The sequence below is a fragment of the Syngnathus scovelli genome, chromosome 1 (assembly GCF_024217435.2).
Source record: "Syngnathus scovelli strain Florida chromosome 1, RoL_Ssco_1.2, whole genome shotgun sequence".
Lineage (NCBI taxonomy): Eukaryota > Metazoa > Chordata > Actinopteri > Syngnathiformes > Syngnathidae > Syngnathus > Syngnathus scovelli.
The window spans coordinates 23,203,642-23,223,248 of NC_090847.1; the positions used below are offsets into that span (position 1 = coordinate 23,203,642).

Genomic DNA, 19,607 nt, shown 5'->3' on the forward strand with positions numbered 1-19,607 from the left:
AGACATCCAACCATAGAGTCACTATAAATTCATTATTATTAGAGCCATCAATACTATATGGAATCAGAAAAGCTACCTAGTAACATGACAAAAAGACAAATATGAATAAAAATTCTCCACATTCACCAGAGATATTGATTATTAGCTGGATTCATTCAGTTTTGCTCAAACCAGAGGATGGGGAAATGCTGACATCATAGTGGGCCAGTTGGCTGACCTTGTGAGGGCAAATTTTAAATTTAATTGGTTAAAGAAACAGTCCTATTGCTATTGCCGTTGAATTCATATGGGCCAGCACTACCGATTGTGAAGGCTTTGGCAGAGAAAATTCCCATGGCAACACATTGAGGCTAAAATCTAATTGGACACAAAAAAAAAAATGCATGTACTGGAAGCAGTGCAGCCAATAGAAATGCTAATAATTGAAGAGATCACATGTACACAATAAGTACAATTTATTGGAATTTTTTAAAATAAAATTTAGCTTGTAACTAAGTCAGTGCTTCCTTTGATAATGTTTAGATCATTAGAAAAAGCCTTGCTTGGGCCTGACTGCTCATCAGCTTTTACCATGTCAACATTGAAATCAATAAGCCACTTATGACATCCGCTTTGTGGCCTGACTTCCTGCACTTCTTCGCATTGTCACCAGCGAGTGTCTGGTCCTGCGAGTTGGCATCAGCAAATGTCGCTTTGTCTTGGAGCTTTTCCTTCCACGGCTGTAAATCGTCAGGGGGGAACTGGCTTTCACAGAGAAGAGGTTTTATGGCACAAGGACTTCCCTTCCATTCTGCAGGGGGTACCGTACTTTACACCGTTCATGTGTCACAGTAGTCCCCCCACCCCAAATAAAAAGGTTTTCCTTAGAGCCATTTATTTAGAAAACTTACAGTTCTAAAATCAACCTAAATTACCGCGTTGTAAAATCGATTCCATGATTGCTAAGTCCAATTTTCATCATTTCAACTGCTTAAAATGCTATTAAACTAGAAATGGGAAATATTGAGGAAAAATGACAGAATGTTAATGTTGCATGTTGGTAAGTGAAATGGTAAGAAATAGATGGTGATTAATCATACCACAATATATGGAGTCTTTGTGCAAAGTGGGATTTATAATCCTATTGTAAGTGATATATAATGACAATGATGATATACAGTTAGTTTGGACACTGGTCGACTAACGATTCTAAAGAAAAAAAAAAACCAGGTCAAAGCTGTCAACATCCTATTTGTCATACAAGTGTAAAAAAAAGCTAACTGGTTTTAGTCGAAGAAAAAGTTGCTGTTAGTCTTGTAAAACCCATAAAACACTCAACTTGACTTTACATTTTATCTATAGTGATTTTCTAAGGCTGTTTTTTAAGCAGGGCCACCTTTTAATAGTACTATATAAAATTAACGCAGGCTTTAAAATAGCCCAAAAAAAACAAATAAATCACATTTTGTGTTTGAGTGTCAGCTTTTATTATGAAATGTAGTGGTTTTACAGCAAACAAAACAGGGTTAACTACACGTTGACAGTATGTTGGCATGTAATAAATGTGCACAGCGGGTGAAATATGAGGCCTCGGTTGATAGTTGAGAAACAGCGCCGCCCTGTGTTTGGACCAAGTATTTTTTTCTGCCCACTTTAAAAAAAAAAAGTAATCCAAATGTCAAACTACATTTGAAAATAATTTGCATAAATAACGAAACATCCTCCTTATGTTAAGAAAATATTTTCCAACATGTCTGCACTTTTGTCCCTCTTAATCGGTGTGACAAATGGAAATTCTTGATCGTCGACTCAAAAGTTGTGCTGATCTCAAATCTAAAGCGAGAATGTTCTATCATGACATTCATTTATCTTTACAAACCTCCATTTCACAGACAAGCTGGGCGAGACCCTCCTCCACGCCTACCCGTTGAAAAAAAAAAAACGTACTTGACAAATATATTCACTGATGGTAGTAAAAGGTTGGATTCCAGAATTTAAAAATGAACTATATTTTTCTGGTGTCTGTAATTGACTTGAGGTTTTTTTTCCTGATGACTTTTTATTCTTAGTCCCAACATTTGACCATACCTTTTTTTCAAATTTGATGAATTGATTGGCTGATTAAGATTTTGGGGATTTACAAAGCGAAGACAAAACCTGACAACACTGAAATTGAATAATGTGAAGCGACTATCTGTACTTTTAGTAAAATACCAAGTAGGACTACTTTTGCCACCTCTGCTCATTTCTGATCTCAATGAGATTTGTGTCTTGGAGCACATCCATTTGTCGTCTTTGTGTCAAAGAGTGGTTGTCAACATTGGTTCTGATCAGACACAGCTGGGAAACTTGGAAGTGGGCCGAAAGGACCCGAGACAAGATAAACACGGAGCTAACAATACGCCACATCCTGACGCATCCTGGGTCTCGCTCGCACACACACACACAAGCAGTGTGTGGCTCCAAACAAGAGACGTTGTTTGTCTTTCCTGGGATCGGTAAACATCCTCGACACAAGCCAGTTCCTCAGGAGTGAGAGAGGAGAGAAACTCGCACCAATGTGGGCAGCTGCACTCTCACTCCACCACCTTCTTTGATGTGTTGCAACCACAGCTCAGCATCATTTTATCTTCTGCGTCACATTTTAGTCCTCATGCAATCCTTGTTCTGTAATCATGCCTGGGAGGGGGCGGAGCATAGCATCTCTCTCTAATGACCCATAATCTATTTTGAGGAGAGGTTCCCTTGCAGTTTGTTTTCATTCAAAATTGTCGCCTCTGCAGCTGTCTTCGATGATGAAAATAGAATCGAGTTGTCCGAAGAAGTGCATCAATTGATCAAGTATGGGCACCTTTTATGTCATCTATAAAATTTGCAAGACGTCATCCAAACTCCACAATGAAATACATCAAGAACATAAAAAGAAGTCTTCGGATTTCTACCAGATGAGTGAAAATGTGTCGTTTTGATTTTAAAGGGATTTATATTGTCCGTGAAATAAAAAGGTCCTGAATTTATTGAGACTAATTACTAGTTGTGATAACGATTGTTTGTGCTATACCAGCAAATATTCTGCACACACAACCTGAATTCCATCTTTAACTAATAATTAATAGGGGACTTGTTTTTATAAGTGTAGCATCTGCCCTTTTGGGCAATTGTTGCTTAGTGGAAAGGACACCCCCGCCACACACACACACACACACACACACACACACACACACACACACACACACACACACACACCTCTGGTGGAAAAAAAAAAAGACTAGCATCTTAGACTAGCATCTTGCCCTGGAGTGGACACTCAACCAGGCATTTCATTTGGTTCAGGCCACAGCTTGTCTGTGCAGCCCCCAGGCCCTGTCTGGCCTCCACATGATAGCTTTTAATCAATGACTTACGGGAGCGCATCAGCAGACCATACTGTGACATCGGAGCATGTGGTCAGTAAGCGGCAGTGGGCGTGGCCGCGGCTCACCGTATGACTTGTTTTGATTATGTTGCGTGCCATCCTGAGGACACAAATCTCTCTGTGTGCATCCCTGGCCCCGGCGCGCTTCCTCTGTGTAAATTTGCTCAACCCCGGTTTATCTTCAAGGACTCGCTTGTTTGTACCTGCCGTGTCGTTCCGCTCGTCCACCCAGCATGACACCCCGTAGCCCAGGATCAGCCCCCGTGGGATCAAAAGAGCCGGCTGATGCTTATCAGATAATATTCTTGCCCCTTTCGAGTCCAGCCTCCTCACACTGTTGACCCGAGCCGTGCACGCCGTTCCTTATGGCCCTTTGGCCTTTCCTTTTCTTATCAGCGTGATAAGGCAGGTCCAGCCTGGGGACAGAAGGAGGGTGCTGGCCACTCTTCTTGCATAACTTGAACGCTTCAAGGCAACCGGGAAGGTGAACGTATACCGCTCTGATTTTTACACACTCGCTTGAGGAAAAAAGTGAGACGTCTCGTTTACGTGGAACCTTGTAGACTGAAACCAAATGACCAAACAGAATGAAAATGCTCTCCGTAAACATTCACTGCTGAATCGGAAGGAAAATGAGGTTCATTCACAGTCTGAATAGCCAGGGTGTTTTATTGAACGTAGCGGTGCACGTAATTGGCAGGTGGGAGTCACTCACATCTCATATTGACCAGAGATTTCATTATTCAAGTATCTTAGGACATATACATATTTGAACGTTTCAGACTGAGTCAGACAGACAAGCCAAGATAGTCCCCAAAGTCACGACCCTGCCCTGACCTGGATGAAGGAAATGGTCACGCTGCTGGAGACAAAGCAGGCCAAAGGAGAGTCTGAGAGGGGCTGGTCTGGTCGGCCCGCTAACAATGGCTGCGTGCTCGGAGACCTTTAGGAGCACGGGCCACACAAAGGCCAGAGAGCCCCCGCCTCCTTTTCCCCTCTCCCACATTGCAATGGAGCTGGCATTTCACACTGGCCTGTGAACAGCCATTCAATCAAACTACTGTTTAACCTGACCCCTGGCCTCCACTCAGACCTGGATGAGTCTGGCGGGACCTCTTTAGAGGTAACTGACCTTTAGGTTGTAGCAGCAGGCCTCCGCTTCATACTGTCACTTTGACACTTTTGCATCTATGAAATGCACTTAGATAGCAACACAACACTGTGTGCAATAAATGCTAACGTTGCTAACGCAATAATGCTATGTATGTGGAGTCAGTAGTTTGCATACTAACATTCCCTCGGTCCTAATTATTGTTTATATTTTAGAGTGTTGCAATGCGATACAAGTGAGCTGACATGCTGCAGTTTAGTGGAAGTGAACTTAAATGACATGAAAAAGCAGTTTTGCAGATAGTTGTTAAAAAAAAAAAAAGAGAGAAAGTCAACACAAAAATTTTCTTTACAATAATATTGGTCCACACTATCTAAACATGGCATTCAGATCAAAATTGAGTTTGTGAAAAAATGAGTTAAGCAGCAAAATCTACCCATTTTTAATCCATCTCTCGGGCGGCCATTTTGCCACTTGCCGTCCACTGAAAATGACATCACAGTTGCCGCAATCCAATCACAGCTCACCTGGAATTTCCCAAAGCTTCAGAAAATATCTTTGTTTTTGTTTCGATTTCACTTTCTTTAAATTCCTACTCAATGCTGCTCCTTATATTTTTTGTTCACTCTTATTTTTGATATGAGCGCATATGTATCGATATTGCCGCTGCGAGGTTTGAATTTCCCTCACGGGATGACCCAAATTATCTATCGTCGCTATCAATAAAGTGTCTGGAGATTGCCGCAAGAAGCAATGACCCCCGAGAGAACGAGAGACGGCGGCGATCCCCTCGTCTGGGTCAACTAGCCTCGAGCCGGGCCCACATGACCCTCTCTCCTTGTCAATGGGCTGCTCCTCCCCGGTACCTGTCCGAGGGTCGGATCAAGGTGTGGGGGCCGCATATCAAACAGGCCGGGGGCTCCCTTTGATGTGGCTGGAAACACAAACACTGATTTGAGGAGAGTCGTAATAGCTTATTTGTTCCCTTTAGTTATTCATTGAGCTGCCGGTCGCATGTGTATGCCTTCAAAGAGAGGCCGAGCGGCACGAATCGGGCCGGCGGCCGGTACAGTAGCCGAGCGGTCCCCGAGAGCGGCCCGCTTGTGGGAAGGCCATCTGGCTTCCTGTTCCTTTAGATTTGATATTGATTTATTGGCTGTACATGGCCAGATAAGAGAAGGTGGGGGTGGGGTGGGGGACACCAGCTGCCACAAGTTCTCCACTGCATCCTGGTAGACAATAGGCCTCCTGGTTATCTACATCCTGCTAAATAGGTGATGCGTCACTCCTTGTTAGGATTTACAGCTCAAACTTGTTTTTTTTCTTTTAGTTTTTTGATGTTAGTGCAGTCTCTTAACTTGTACTAGACCAAGGCACATATTTTACATTTGAACAAATGTCATGCACCAAAGAGGTCTTATCTGACACCATCACAAAAAGTAGATACAAAGGTACAATATGTACCATCTGCCATCTTGTGGAAAAGTGTTCCACCTGTCACGATTGACCTTTTTTTGTAAATACAAACCAAGATACCAAGTGATTGACCTGAACTGTGTTTGGAGTAGCACTACCAGATATTCCCACAAAATTGGGATGGGATTTAAAAAATGTATCAAACATCCCTACCCAAAAGGTATTAGTCATTTCTAAAGTGACTTTGCCCCTTCCCAGCCAAGGACGACAAGCGTTACCCAATCTTGTATCCTAAGATTATCCGTTGGTGTGAGGCGTGTTAAGCATGTGTCCCAATACCCAATTAAGTGAAGTTGGATGGTTTCCCGCGGCACAACTGACAACATAGTGGTTGAGAATCACTGTATTAGTTCAAAACGAGTGTCGACTCTAATGAGGTGCAAAATTACATTGACTAATCATAGCAAAGCCTGACGGCCTTTCACTGAAACCAGATTGAAAAGTGCTCTCTTTTGCATAACATGTCTCCCATTCCTGCTAAGTGAGCCGGGAAGATTTAAGTGTGTGTGTGGGGGGGGATTGGTCACACCGAGGGGACTTGTTGGCAGAGGTGTAAACGTCAATTGTGCTTATGCCTGATTTTTCTCATCAGCGCAACACCCCCAGAAGAAGACACACAAACAGGCAGACTGTGGTGTCCCCATGCCTGTTCCTCTGTGCAACCCCCGCCCCGGCCTTTCTTCTCCCTCCCCTCCAACATAAGCCTGTGATGTGACTGTCTCAGATAATGAGGTGAGAATTTTATTGCGGCCCTCTGTGATCCTGGCACCAGTCTGCGAGGATGACAGCGGGCCTAGCGCATCCCCCGCCCTCCAAACCTCACAGGCCCCCTCGCGTTGTGGTCCCGGGAGCCCCCACATGGCCAACCCTGGAACAGAGGCGTTTTCCCTGGCTGTTCCAGTTATTCTTCAAGTGCGGTGCTCCCTCTCCTGGTACACAAAAGAATCACCGCCGTAGTACTGTTCGGTTGTATTCAACTTTTTTTCCGCATTTAATGCATTACAACTGCATTTTTAAATTGTATTAAAATCCAACTTTTAGTAGAAAGATCTAGGTGCTATTTTTAGGATCCACTAGGCTTGATACTACACATATCCACTAGTTGGTGCTATAGGTATAGCACAGTAGTTTGTTAGTCATGTTTATTTGCAGTAAAACTATTAATTGGAAAAAAAATATTAGTAATACAATCAAGTGAGTACAAAGAGTTTGTGGACCTGAACCTGGATATTAAGGATAGGGAGTAAATATTGAAACAACTTTCCAGTGTGTCCTCCACTTAGCGCACTTCAAAGTGAGACATCAAGGGGGTCGACTTGCGCATGCCATGCGGAGAATGACAATGCCTGGTGGGCCTTAGCGACGTGCCGCTCCCTGAAGACACAAAGACCCCGTAGCCTGCTCCCGCACCGAGGAAATGCTCATTCAAGAGCCGGGGCATACATACAGGAAGGCTGCGGCCTCACTCTATTCTATACAAATGACGAGGGGCATAGGAAGGGCAACGTGACATGCAGACAAGATAGACAGTCATCTTGTCACACTTCCCTGTTTCATTCATTTGTATTGATAAGAAATCCCAACAGTTATCTTTGCCTTTAACGAGGGTATTTCAATCAGTGCCGGGCGATGCTTAATGAGGAGTCGCCTGACTTAGTCCACCTCTTAATATCGCTGCTATCTACGAATAAATAATGCCACCTCCCAAAACCTGTAAATTGAATGAGAAACAAAACATAGTTTTGTCGGAGAATTATTTTTTATGGGAAAATTCTGCACATAGGAGGTTCTTTCTGTATTTCGGCCAGTGTTACATCCCACAAGATGGTGGTAAATAACAGCTTTAGTCTAAATGAAGAGCAGAGTAGGCCCCTGTACTTGCTGCTTCGCCATCCACCGCACTGATCTCCGTTTCATTGGGATTTCCGTATTGAAAGTCAGGATTACGCACATCCACCCCCTGCGGGCAGCGAAAGGGCCTGCTGAGGTGGCCCGCCTCTCATTTCCTCGGCAGGCCCTGTTACAAGGCTTTTGTGGATGGGGCCAAGTGGTGCGGACAAAAGCGGGTGTTGACGCCTGCCAAAGGTGCGGAGAAAACAAACAAACAAACAAACAAACAAACAAACAAACAAGATCAATAGGGTTGCAAATATTTCATTTGAAAGCATAGGAAGAATCTAGAGCAATTTATGTAGAGATTTAGACTCATACTGTTACCATGAATCAAACTTTATCAACATTACATATTGTGCTTTGACTGACATTTTCACTCTCTTAACCTCCAACTATAACGAGTTGTGGTGTGTAATAAAAATGCAAATAAAGCAAAACTACTCCCCCCTTCGAGACACTTGACAGACACGTAGCAGAACGATACTGACATCTAGCGGGGGTTTCCGTAGGCTTTGGTGAAGGCGGACAATATATTGCTTATTGATAAAAAAATATTAAATTCGGTTAATGTCAATTCATTATTTTCTCATTGACCATCATCTATAGAGATATACATAATAGTAACTGAAAACCATTATTAATTAAAAATAGCTCGTAAAACGGCAACATTGAAATTTGTTATAATTTTAATGTATAATTTTTACATGTATCAACTATGATAGTGATTGAACTAATTTAACAAAAAACTATTAATAAGTAACAAAATACAAACATTACAATTTTAAATATTAAAAAAAATAAGCGATACGTATTGTGGACGGATGAATGAATTTACAATGGGCCTTCTGAAATGTTGACATCGCCGCATGGCGCCCTCTAGTGTCTAGTCTTGATACCACCGGGTTTGGTCATAAGTGACGTCACTACTGTAGGAGAGGATCCGCCTTGGCCAGCGGGTTCAGATCGATTACCTGATGTCGTCTACATCGTGTAAACAAAGCGTTGGGTCAACCAAAACGAGTTTTACATTTGAGTTTTAATGCCCAATTATGGCCACGGTTAAAAAGGACAATAGACTGACAAGTTCGCAGAGCTTCTCGTGCGTTGGCTTTGCGGGTTTATTCAGCAAAAGCGCCACGTCGCCATTGGAAGTGGTGAAGATTAAAAGTCAGGTGGGAACATTTCATTGTAAAAAAGGTTTCGGACAAACTTTTCTCCTCATCTACCACCACGAGGGACTCAAAGGTTTTTGGAAGGGGAATCTCGTCTCTTGTCTTCGCTTGTTCCCCTACACGGCAGTCCACTTGGCAATCTACAGAAAGTAAGTCCGTACACTTTAAATGGCGTATGAATGACAAGTTTGAGGTCAGTTTGCACAAATTTGAGGTATGTTGGACTAGTAATGCTTTATTTATAGTTGTTAGAGAGCCTAGAAGTTGGAAGTGCCGTTTGTATGGCAAATAAATCCAACAGTAAGATTTTTTCTAGTAGATTGACGATTGATGGAAATTATAACCAATAATATGACTGGTATTTAGGAATGTATTTGTTTTTTGTTAGTTATTTTTACATGGTAACGGTGTACTTCCTATTTTCGGAGCTCCTGTTTTTTCCCCAGCCAATCAGACGGCTTTATTTACTCAGTCGATGTTTCATTTTCCATCTAAAATTTTACCCTGTAATTTGACTTGCAGGTATTCTTTTGCCGTTTAAAGAACATTTGCGCATTTTTGACGAATTTAGCATTCAGCGACATCTTATTAGTCAAATCGTCTATATGATCAAACGCGAAGCGGTATCTGGTCGACATTATCTGTTTACACAGTGTTTTGGATTTTAGTTTTGATCAATTGTGTTCTTTTGAACGTAAGAACTGATGCGATACTTTTGACCATGATGCTGTTCGACAGATTCAACACGGGACTGTCAACAATTAATTTACAATCATTAGTGTTCAAAGTAAAGCAGTATTTGACCCTAAAAGTTTGATTGAAGTCTATGGCGGTACTGTCGCCTGAGAGGTTAAAAAGTGGGCAAAATTATTTCACTGGGTTACTATCGGACGTAACGTGATGTACTAATAGCAAACCACATGGTTGATGAATAAACATTGACCTCAGTGTTTATATAATCTACATAATAGAAATATAATACAATACAAATATAGTAGTGGTAGCTGCTATTTGTGAGGAAAGCATACCTATCAGCTAGGACACGTGATAATACAACTATAACCACTCCTCCTCATGTACACAGTGTACCAGGAAAACAAAAGCCTGACTTCCCTGTATTGCACGCTTTAAATAAGTTACCGTTTTACTCTCTGGTGACATTATTTTTTAACATAATTGGAAAAATAAAAAGAACCAAAAAAGTGTTCCCAAGTTTCTTCATACTGATCGACAACTGATCTAAAATCGTACTGCACAGCCTTTTTTGTTATAGAACTAGTATGTTGTAGGTTGCACAGTATGTAACATTCCATTTGTACCCAGAATAGTCCACCTTCACATGGATGAACTGGGCTTCATCTCCCAGGCGAGGGCCATCGTGGCAGGTGGACTGGCAGGCGTGGCCGCGGCTCTTGCCACGTACCCCCTGGAAGTAGCCGAGACCAGGCTGATCATCCAGAATTGCCGGGAGCCTTCGTACACCGGCATTGCTCACACGCTGGCCAAGATCCACAGCACCGAAGGCCTGCTTGCACTCTACAGGGGCTTTTCTCTCACTGTCTTAGGTATGCAGACACCAGGAAAAAATATCTACAGCTCTGATTTGGCATCTTGTGGGCCTTTAAGAACAAGCAGGGGGACTTTTATGTTGCCTTGACTCAATAATGGTCGGGAAGTAGTGGCACAGATCAAGATAACACCTATTCATTGTTTTAAATTGAAAACTGTTTTTCATTGCTGTGTGTTTGTATGTTTCTAGGCGCCTTTCCCTTCTCTTTGGGATGCTACATGGTGTACACGAATGTGGACAAAGTGTGGCAGGAGCCTCCTTTCCGTTTCTCGCCTCTGCAAGATTTCATCAATGGCTGTCTAGCAGCAGGAGTGGCACAAACGCTCTCTTACCCTTTTGAGACTGTCAAACGCAAGATGCAAGTAAGTCACGCTCTCAAAAGCAATGAGAATATTTTTCCATCCATCCAGTTGTACTAGATTAAAAGAAAAAGTGCGTTTTCAGCCAATAAAACATTATGTATGCACAGTTTGAACATTTGGTTTGCCTGCCATTAGAGGAAGCTTGCACACCACGTTCACAATTCGAGAACCACAGATACCTCACTTTACCTTTTTCATACAAGCTAAGCAAAATATGAGAAACCTCTCTTGCTCAGCTCCACTGCAGTGCAAATGACAGAATAAAGAGGTTCAATGAATTAAATAAAATAGCACAATTATGTTGCGTATCTTCCTTTTTTATTTGATTTTTAGTTCACATAGCGCTATAACTTCATTTCTCTTTTTGCTCTTACCTTACCAAATGTTAAATAGTATAATTTAAGAGCGTACTAAATTCTTCAATTTAGTTGTTGTAATAACTCCTATAACTCACTAGGGGGCGGCGTATGCACGTTTTTTATATATTTTCATGGGCCAACGCTGTTTAAATGGCTTTTTTTCTACAGATGTGTAGTGTATCAATATAAATTTACTGTCCCATAAAAATAAGTTAGCACACAGTCATTGTCTGAAATCCAGGCAACAAACGTGAGTAAAGGCCGAGCTGAAAATATCGAAGTGAGACCCGATGAGCATATTAACCTCTCCTCGCAAGCTCTCGGTCGGGTATGGCTGAGGAATAGGTGTGTTGAATTTATCACGGCTATACTCGCACTCTGGTAACTGGAAGTTCAATATGGCACCTCTTGACATGGCTGAATGGATGGATGGGATTTGCCGCACTTGTTTGCAAGGACATGAGGGGATCAATGGCGGCCTCCGGGACGAAATACTACATCCGGTTCCGTGTGTACTATTATTAGTAGCCGTCAGCAGCTGGGAATGGGAATACGTGAAGGGTCTGCGGCAGAAGCTTTATATCAAGAGTTTAAAGATAGACGACAGCTATCAGTGCGACTTTTATGCAGACAACTTTGCCAACGCTGCACGTGCCTTACAAAGGGTGTCGAACAAGTTCATTTTACGACGACAAGTGAGGCAAAAGTGAAGTTGCAACGCGTGACTTTTTTTTGCGTGGAGATTTAAGCTTTTATTTACATTTTTATTGACGACGCTCAATTGTGGAACAGGTTGTTGCGGGGAAAAAAAGAGAAAGAACTTCTGATTGATTGAAAAGCCCCTGTTTACGGGATTTATCTATAATTGCGCAAAAGACAAACTAGACTTTTTATTAGAGGCATTTAGACGGCATTCTTGCAAACATTTTTATATATTATCGGATTAGTTGTACTTTGCACAATAACATATAAGTCAAGGGAATCTATTGACCCTCCAGTTTCTAATCTTTAGCTCCTTTCACATATTATTATAAAATCATCTCAATGCATTTTCAGTATTCATTTATCAGGTCTTTTTCTTGCAAACGTTGATAAATCTCTTTTTAAAAGCCTTCTCTGAGCGTTTGTTCCCCGAATCCCGTGTGACAGTTTACGATGCCGGCACGTTCCGTCTCATTTGCCTGCTTCTTAATGAAAATGAACTTGTTTTTCATCCGGTTAATGACCTCAGACGGGGAGGTAAGATCATACATTCCCCAGCTGTAAAAAGCTCTTTCCCAGGTTCAAGAGGGTTAACGGCTTGGAGATTTTCCAGAGCAATGGAAGTAAATGAAGCGTTGGAATCGACTGTGTCTCCGTGACCCTCTGAAACATTATTACGGCCATATTTCCCAGCGGGAAGTCGTATTCGGCCTCATCGGGATGACAAGTGGGCTGTGGAGGGAAGTTGTTATGTTGCTGCAAAACTTTTCTCTCTCTTTGCAGGCGCAGAGTTCCCAACTGCCGCATTTCGGTGGAGTCGACGTGCATTTCAGCGGTGTGACCAACTGTTTTGTACAAGTGGTCAAAAATAAGGGTGTCCTCTCACTCTGGAATGGACTTGCCGCGAATACCATAAAGGTACAGTGACATAATGAGTTTGAGTTTCAAGCGTGTCTGAAATTACCGTGGCAAAAAAAAAGTCATTACTTGTGTTAAGCAAAACTGGCTTAGTCAAACAGCAATCATTTATGAGACCGAGATCACGTGAGCGTCCCATGAGGGAGGTGAAAGGGTGCCAAGGAGAGTGAGAGCACCAGTGTCGCCATGAGAAACAATGCAGAGCGAGTAATTAATAGTCCCACCTCGGGAACAGCATGCTCCACTCTCTCATTACAGGCGTAAATGTCAAGGTGGCTACACGTGCTTTTATAAATCGTCGCTATCCAGCGAAAAACACACATGACCATTTTGGTCTTTTATCGATGTGATGTAGTGAAGCTCCTCTGTGAGCAATTTTTCTGTTCATTGCAACATGTTCTGTTGGATCCTGTCCTATTTGCTACTTGTTTGTCCCTGTCCATCTGCCAGCTGTCTGTTCTGTGCAGTCTTGTCGTGTCCTATTTTCTGCACTTCACATCTTGCGTTGTACTTCCCAATCTATAGTAATATTGGTGATCATTTTATTGTCATACGCTGTTACTATCCAGTTATCGCTGGTATTTCCGTTTTTGTTCTGTCCTGAGTTTCTACCAACTTTGATGTATCATCTCCAGATTGTCCCCTACTTCGGCCTCCTTTTCACCTGCTTTGAGCTGTGCAAGCAGGTTTGCCTGTACCGCAACGGCTACATCGTTTCGCCGCTCAGCTACACGCCGGCGCCCGGTGTGGACCAGAGCCTCAGGCCGGCCGAACTGCAGGAAATGAAGCGTTACCTGAGGAATCGAAGCTTTGGAGCCGCAAGCCAGTCCACCATCGGAAACCGCTGGTGAAGGCCTCCACGGGGAGGAAAAGTGATGAATATACTTTGACAGAGCTTGCAAAAAAATACACCTGCACTTGCACCCAGGATCCAAAACAAAAATGTGCCTTTGCAGTCTTTCAGGCCTGCCCGTGATGCTTAGCTTTTTTTTTTTATTTACTTTTTTTTTTTACCCCTCCCGCACATGTATGTATCCTGTAAAAACCCACAAAAACAATCACTCAATGAACTGCGAGAACGAACGTCAATTCATAATCTACAAAACAAAAATGACTGCTGTGTTTAGAGAGGAATTAATTTATTAATTTGCGAGTGTCTGTGCTTTTGAGGGAGTATAACAAACATCTCACAAAAGGACACTCTTGTATTTATGAGCACTGATGCATTTACGAGCTCTGATGTATTCTTACATAATTTCTAGGTATTTGCTCAATAATGCTACTTTTTTTTATGTGTTTTAGTTTTACTGGGTTTACTTTTATTATTTATATTGACTCTCTGGCAATGTCAATGAAAATTATTTTGTTGGATCTCATACAAGTGTTCCCAGTCTTAGAAACCATCATCTGCAATAATTGCAAATGATGACATCATTACATATTCCTTCTACCTCTTTTTGCTGTCAGTGTTATAAGGAAGAAGGCGCTTGTCAAACTCACAAAGTGCTTTACCTGGTAAAAATATAGTCATGACCAATACAGTACAATACAAAAACAACTACTCGAAATAATTACAAAACAAATCAGAGTCAAAGATCCAGTTCATTTAAGCACATTTCCACAATGCGTATTTTGTCTTGGTTACTGCAAAGGACTACTTTAGACATATCGTGCCTTAATAGTTATTTATTTAGGTTATTACAGCACAAAAATGCTCTTTAGTGCTGTAAACGGATGCTAGATGAATGTTTGAGACTTTTGTGCAATGTTGTGTGATAAATAATACTTTGAAATGAATACTGACATTTTTTGGCTCAATGCAAACAAACAATTCATGTACGGATGAGAGTTTATTATAGCAGTGATTCCAAACCACTGAGAAATTATCCAGTTTCACATAATTAGTCTGAAAATAAGAAATGTATTGACCACAAATATTGTTTCTTTGTTCATCTAATGGCAGAAGGTCCATTTATAAACAAATAAACAGATAAGCTCCTCAATCTACTTTAACATAGTTTGTCAGCGAGTAACAGGATATCTTGGAGAGAAAAACAAAGAAACAATTACTGTTTACTATACTTATGGGGGATTTTGGTGGTGTGTCATGAAAACTATTCCAATGTAAAATATGTCCCGAGACTCCATAAAGGCTGGGAGTGTTGGCAGGTTGACTTTATATAAAATGTTAGTTACCTTGTTGTCTGGCCTTCTAAAAAAGTTGTGTGAATGACGCATGTGAAATGTGTGTGTGCAGTCAGCTGATCCAATTATGTCATCTTCAACACAGAGACTTTCCTGAGTGACAGCCAAAGGGATGTAACAGATGGGGTGACCTTTATGCACCATAGCAGAGGCCTTCAGCTCCTCCTCTCTGACCACTGACATGACATTGAAACAATCATGGCCGGCCACAAGTTTATCATTGAATTCAAACAATACAATACAGTAAAGGGGTGCCTGGTTTGTGACGGAGTTTCCTGGCTATTGCAACATAATCAGATTTTGTCTACTAATGGCGCACTAAGTCGCTATAGTCACATGCAAACTCCACACAGGAAGGCCATAACTGGAATCGAACTCCTGTGAATTATCAAAACATACACTGCACTATTAGTGTGACTTTTGACCATTACTTTTAAATCAGTTTATTCTCAAAATTCTATTTTATTGTTTTTTTTATTCATAATTTGTGCTAATTCTCTTTCTTTTTGTGGATCTGGATTAATAGATATATTAATAATTTCAATATTGAGTGGTTAATATTGAAATCTAACGAGCTCCTTGGTCGCCGTTCGTAAGTACAAAACGTACGTCGTACGTCGGTAGGAAATGAGTCCCCGCCCACTTTCCCCTGCTCTCCACCAATGACCGCTAAGAACCCTCTCCAAGGGTGCTGCCATTGCCCTTTAAATTCCTCTTGCCCCACTCGGAGTTTGGCCATTTCAATAATCAGGGGAAGGAGCGGGACGGCGACTTTTAAAAATTTATTTATTCGTTTTTATTTTATTTCTTTTTTGAGTTTTTGACAGGATGAGTGAGCAAGCCATTTCTTTCGCCAAGGACTTTTTGGCTGGGGGTATCGCGGCCGCCATCTCCAAAACTGCCGTCGCCCCCATTGAAAGGGTCAAACTTCTGCTTCAGGTCAACTTCATTCCTCCATTTAAATTAATAATCTTAATAACAAACCGCTCTCTGACAGAAAAAAAAACGCCTTTTAATCCTTAGCATTTCCCTTCCGCTCAAAAGTTTATGACACTTGACGCTAACCTGCCGTGGTGCGTTCAAGAGCTCTGCGACGCAGGAATTATTCGTTTTCTGTAATCAAACCTTTGTTGAAAGAAGGCACCTTTTTTTTTTATTTAAAAAACATATACTTTATGGTAAAATCATCAAAAGAAATATCTGCACGCAAAATATTTTCCCTCAATAATTAACTTGTGCATATATTGTACTGAGAAGAAAAAAAAGTTCAGTTTCTAAAAGTTTGAACACGTTATTTCGCAGACCATGTGAAACAATTGTCTTAAATTAGGCCACCAATAGAAAGAATCTTGATTCTCCAAAACTATCCAGAAAAAAATGCTCTTCCTGTTTTCCCCATGTAAGACAAACCCCAAATCCTCAATTGAGCCATACATTTAAATTACAGATGATTTCATTCCCAAATACTAAAATACTTCTTTTATATATTTTACGTATCGTAAAATCCCATCAAATTGTCAAGCAATAACAAAGTTAAAACATACTTTGTCAACTTTTGATAGCCCTTCACAAAGCACTGTGCACATGATGATGCTCTTTAACTTTAACTAAACTCGGCTATCCCTTACATCAGTTGAGACTTAATCTTTAACACCAATTACTACTTTCCCATTAGCCAGGTATTTAGCACCATCTTGTGGCTTCTTAAAGAGCAGCCAAATGTGATTATAACTCTAAATATGAGAGGGGGGGAAAGTGAATCGCTAAATTCCTGAATAGCTGAATTTATGAATCACTCAATTTCTAAATTATAAACAGACGGGGTTCATTGTATTTTATATATATATAAATATAAAATCGACCAATTACGTAAAATTGTGTCTTGTCCCATGATGGCACATTTGATGTTCTCTTTTGCCACATTTGCATGTTATGTAATACTCCATGAGCAGCCTCAGCTACTGTCTGACCAAACATAGAAAAGAAACACGGTGCCCACTTGGTGTGACATGAGCGCCAACTGGAAACTAGTCTTTGACAGAGAAGGCAGGACACGTTTCTTTGTATGGCGCCATTCATACACAAGGCAAATCCAAAGAGCAGGGAGGTTGTGCATAGTTATTTGTGGAATAAAAAAAAAATATATTGGACATAAATAATAAACAGCTAGCCACAAACGAAGAGATTAAAAAAAAAACTATCAACAAATGAACAAGGTGGTGAAAATTCTAAATTGTTTTATTTATGAAAACACAGCAGTGAACATTTCAACTATATTAAGGAAGGAAGGAAGAAATGCTCACTCTGTTTGATTCCGGTAACCAGTCAATAAGCCTCGACGGCTGTGAAAGTCTCAGAGGGACCTAAAAAAATCCTCTTATTATATTCTCGTGCTCAAGATCATTCACAAACTTTGTAGACTGACGAGAAGTAAGATTTGCAAGAAGGTCACCACAAGGTTTGAGGGGAGGGGCGTCAGTGGCCAGGGGAGGTGTGAATAGTTGAACGGTTGCCACTCGAGTTGCTCTCTAGGCTGAAGACGCACACGTCTCATGAAACGTGAAGGTGCCCTTGGCCGCCACGGAGCTTTCACACTCATTCATAGCGGAGGGCAACACGCTTACTTGCATAAAATGATTGGGAAAAGGGGCAACTATTATTCTCAGTGTACTACACTTTTTTTTTTTCAGTTATTGTCACTTGATGACTTTGTTCTCAGCACCACAAATGCTCCTCCCACAGGTCCAACATGCCAGCAAGCAGATATCGGTGGACAAGCAATACAAGGGCATCGTGGACTGCGTGGTCCGCATACCCAAGGAGCAGGGCTTCCTGTCCTTCTGGAGGGGCAACCTGGCCAACGTTATCCGCTACTTCCCCACGCAGGCGCTCAACTTTGCCTTCAAGGACAAATACAAGAAGATTTTCCTGGACGGCGTGGACAAGCACAAGCAGTTCTGGAGGTACTTTGCCGGCAACTTGGCGTCAGGCGGCGCGGCGGGGGCCACGTCGCTATGCTTCGTCTACCCGCTGGACTTCGCCAGAACGCGTCTGGCCGCCGACGTGGGCAAGGCCGGGGGCGAGCGCGAGTTCAAAGGCCTGGGGGACTGCTTGGTCAAGATCACCAAGTCAGATGGCATCAGGGGCCTCTACCAGGGCTTCAACGTGTCCGTTCAGGGCATCATCATCTACAGAGCTGCCTACTTTGGCGTCTACGACACCGCCAAGGGTCAGGCTGCCTCTGTCTCTTGCGCTCTTTCTAGCAATCTTTTTATTTTTCTGTCTGTCTCTACATCTCATTTATTTATTTTTTTTCTTTCTGTCTGTCATTTTTTTCCCCCCATCATCTCTTTCTTCTCTGTTTGCCATTTCCAACCTGGTGTATGTGTCGTTGCCAGGCATGCTCCCTGACCCCAAGAACACTCACATCGTGGTGAGCTGGATGATCGCTCAGTCGGTGACGGCGGTAGCCGGTCTGGTGTCCTACCCGTTCGACACTGTCCGTCGTCGTATGATGATGCAATCTGGGCGCAAAGGAGGTGATTTCAACAAACATCCTTTGCTGTGTTGTATTTATGTCAATGGCGAACATTGATTTGATTGGCAATATTTCTTTTCTGTAGCCGACATCATGTACAGCGGTACCATCGACTGCTGGAGGAAGATCGCCCGTGATGAGGGCGGTAAGGCTTTCTTCAAGGGGGCGTTGTCGAACGTGCTGCGAGGCATGGGCGGCGCCTTCGTGCTGGTCCTCTACGACGAGCTCAAGAAAGTGCTGTGATTGTTTTCCATCTTCACTCTCGCATATCTTGTACATTAGGATGGACTGACATGCTGCAATATATTTATAAGGGACCAACTAGTATTTGGCTACTAGTTGTGGCAAGGGGGTGGGTGAGGGAGGAGGGGGGGGGGGGTTCAAAACGATGCACTCTTGGCCCATGTTTTTGTTTTGTCGCGCTGTTTTTTGGCCCACACCTCGATGTCGTTGTCCGCTTAATGCAGGAACTTTGCTTGAAGAAGAGAAATAAAGTAAACTTATTGAGTGGACAGCCTACTTAGTGTTTTTGTTTTTTTAGCAGCCTACGGCATCTATAAAATTTTTATTTATTTTACGATTAATATCTCTATTAATATCATAGTATAATGTCCATTGAAGTGGGGCAAAAGTCTCAAAAAATGCTTAGGTCTATACCCAATATTCAATTGCTTATATTTGAGGTTTTTATAGAGTAGAAGAGTGTTGTGATTTTAAAATTTGCTAAGAAAACAAAAATCCTCTACTTTTTTCTTTATTGCCCATCGTCCATGTTTGGACACCCCTCTGTGTGTAACTACTTTGACATGTCCTGATTGTATTTGGGGGTGACCCAAAATCAGCCGTCAAGGTTGAGCCGGCGGATTGTGTAACATCCAAGACACTTTAGTACCTGTCAGTTTGCCAG

The 19,607-nt window shown here is 42.0% G+C and overlaps 2 protein-coding genes across 2 annotated transcripts; both read left to right on the forward strand.

The window, feature by feature from the left end:
• Positions 1 to 8,779: 8,779 nt before the first annotated feature.
• On the forward strand, positions 8,780 to 14,960 carry slc25a43 (solute carrier family 25 member 43). The gene is made up of 5 exons (XM_049738141.2): positions 8,780 to 9,195; positions 10,370 to 10,611; positions 10,806 to 10,978; positions 12,823 to 12,957; positions 13,593 to 14,960. Exons 1-5 carry the CDS (start codon positions 8,924 to 8,926, stop codon positions 13,806 to 13,808), a joined length of 1,038 nt encoding a protein of 345 aa, XP_049594098.1. The 5' UTR covers positions 8,780 to 8,923; the 3' UTR covers positions 13,809 to 14,960.
• A 909-nt stretch (positions 14,961 to 15,869) lies between these two features.
• On the forward strand, positions 15,870 to 19,219 carry slc25a5 (solute carrier family 25 member 5). The gene is made up of 4 exons (XM_049738176.2): positions 15,870 to 16,101; positions 17,905 to 18,391; positions 18,561 to 18,701; positions 18,786 to 19,219. Exons 1-4 carry the CDS (start codon positions 15,991 to 15,993, stop codon positions 18,941 to 18,943), a joined length of 897 nt encoding a protein of 298 aa, XP_049594133.1. The 5' UTR covers positions 15,870 to 15,990; the 3' UTR covers positions 18,944 to 19,219.
• The last annotated feature ends 388 nt before the right edge of the window (positions 19,220 to 19,607 follow it).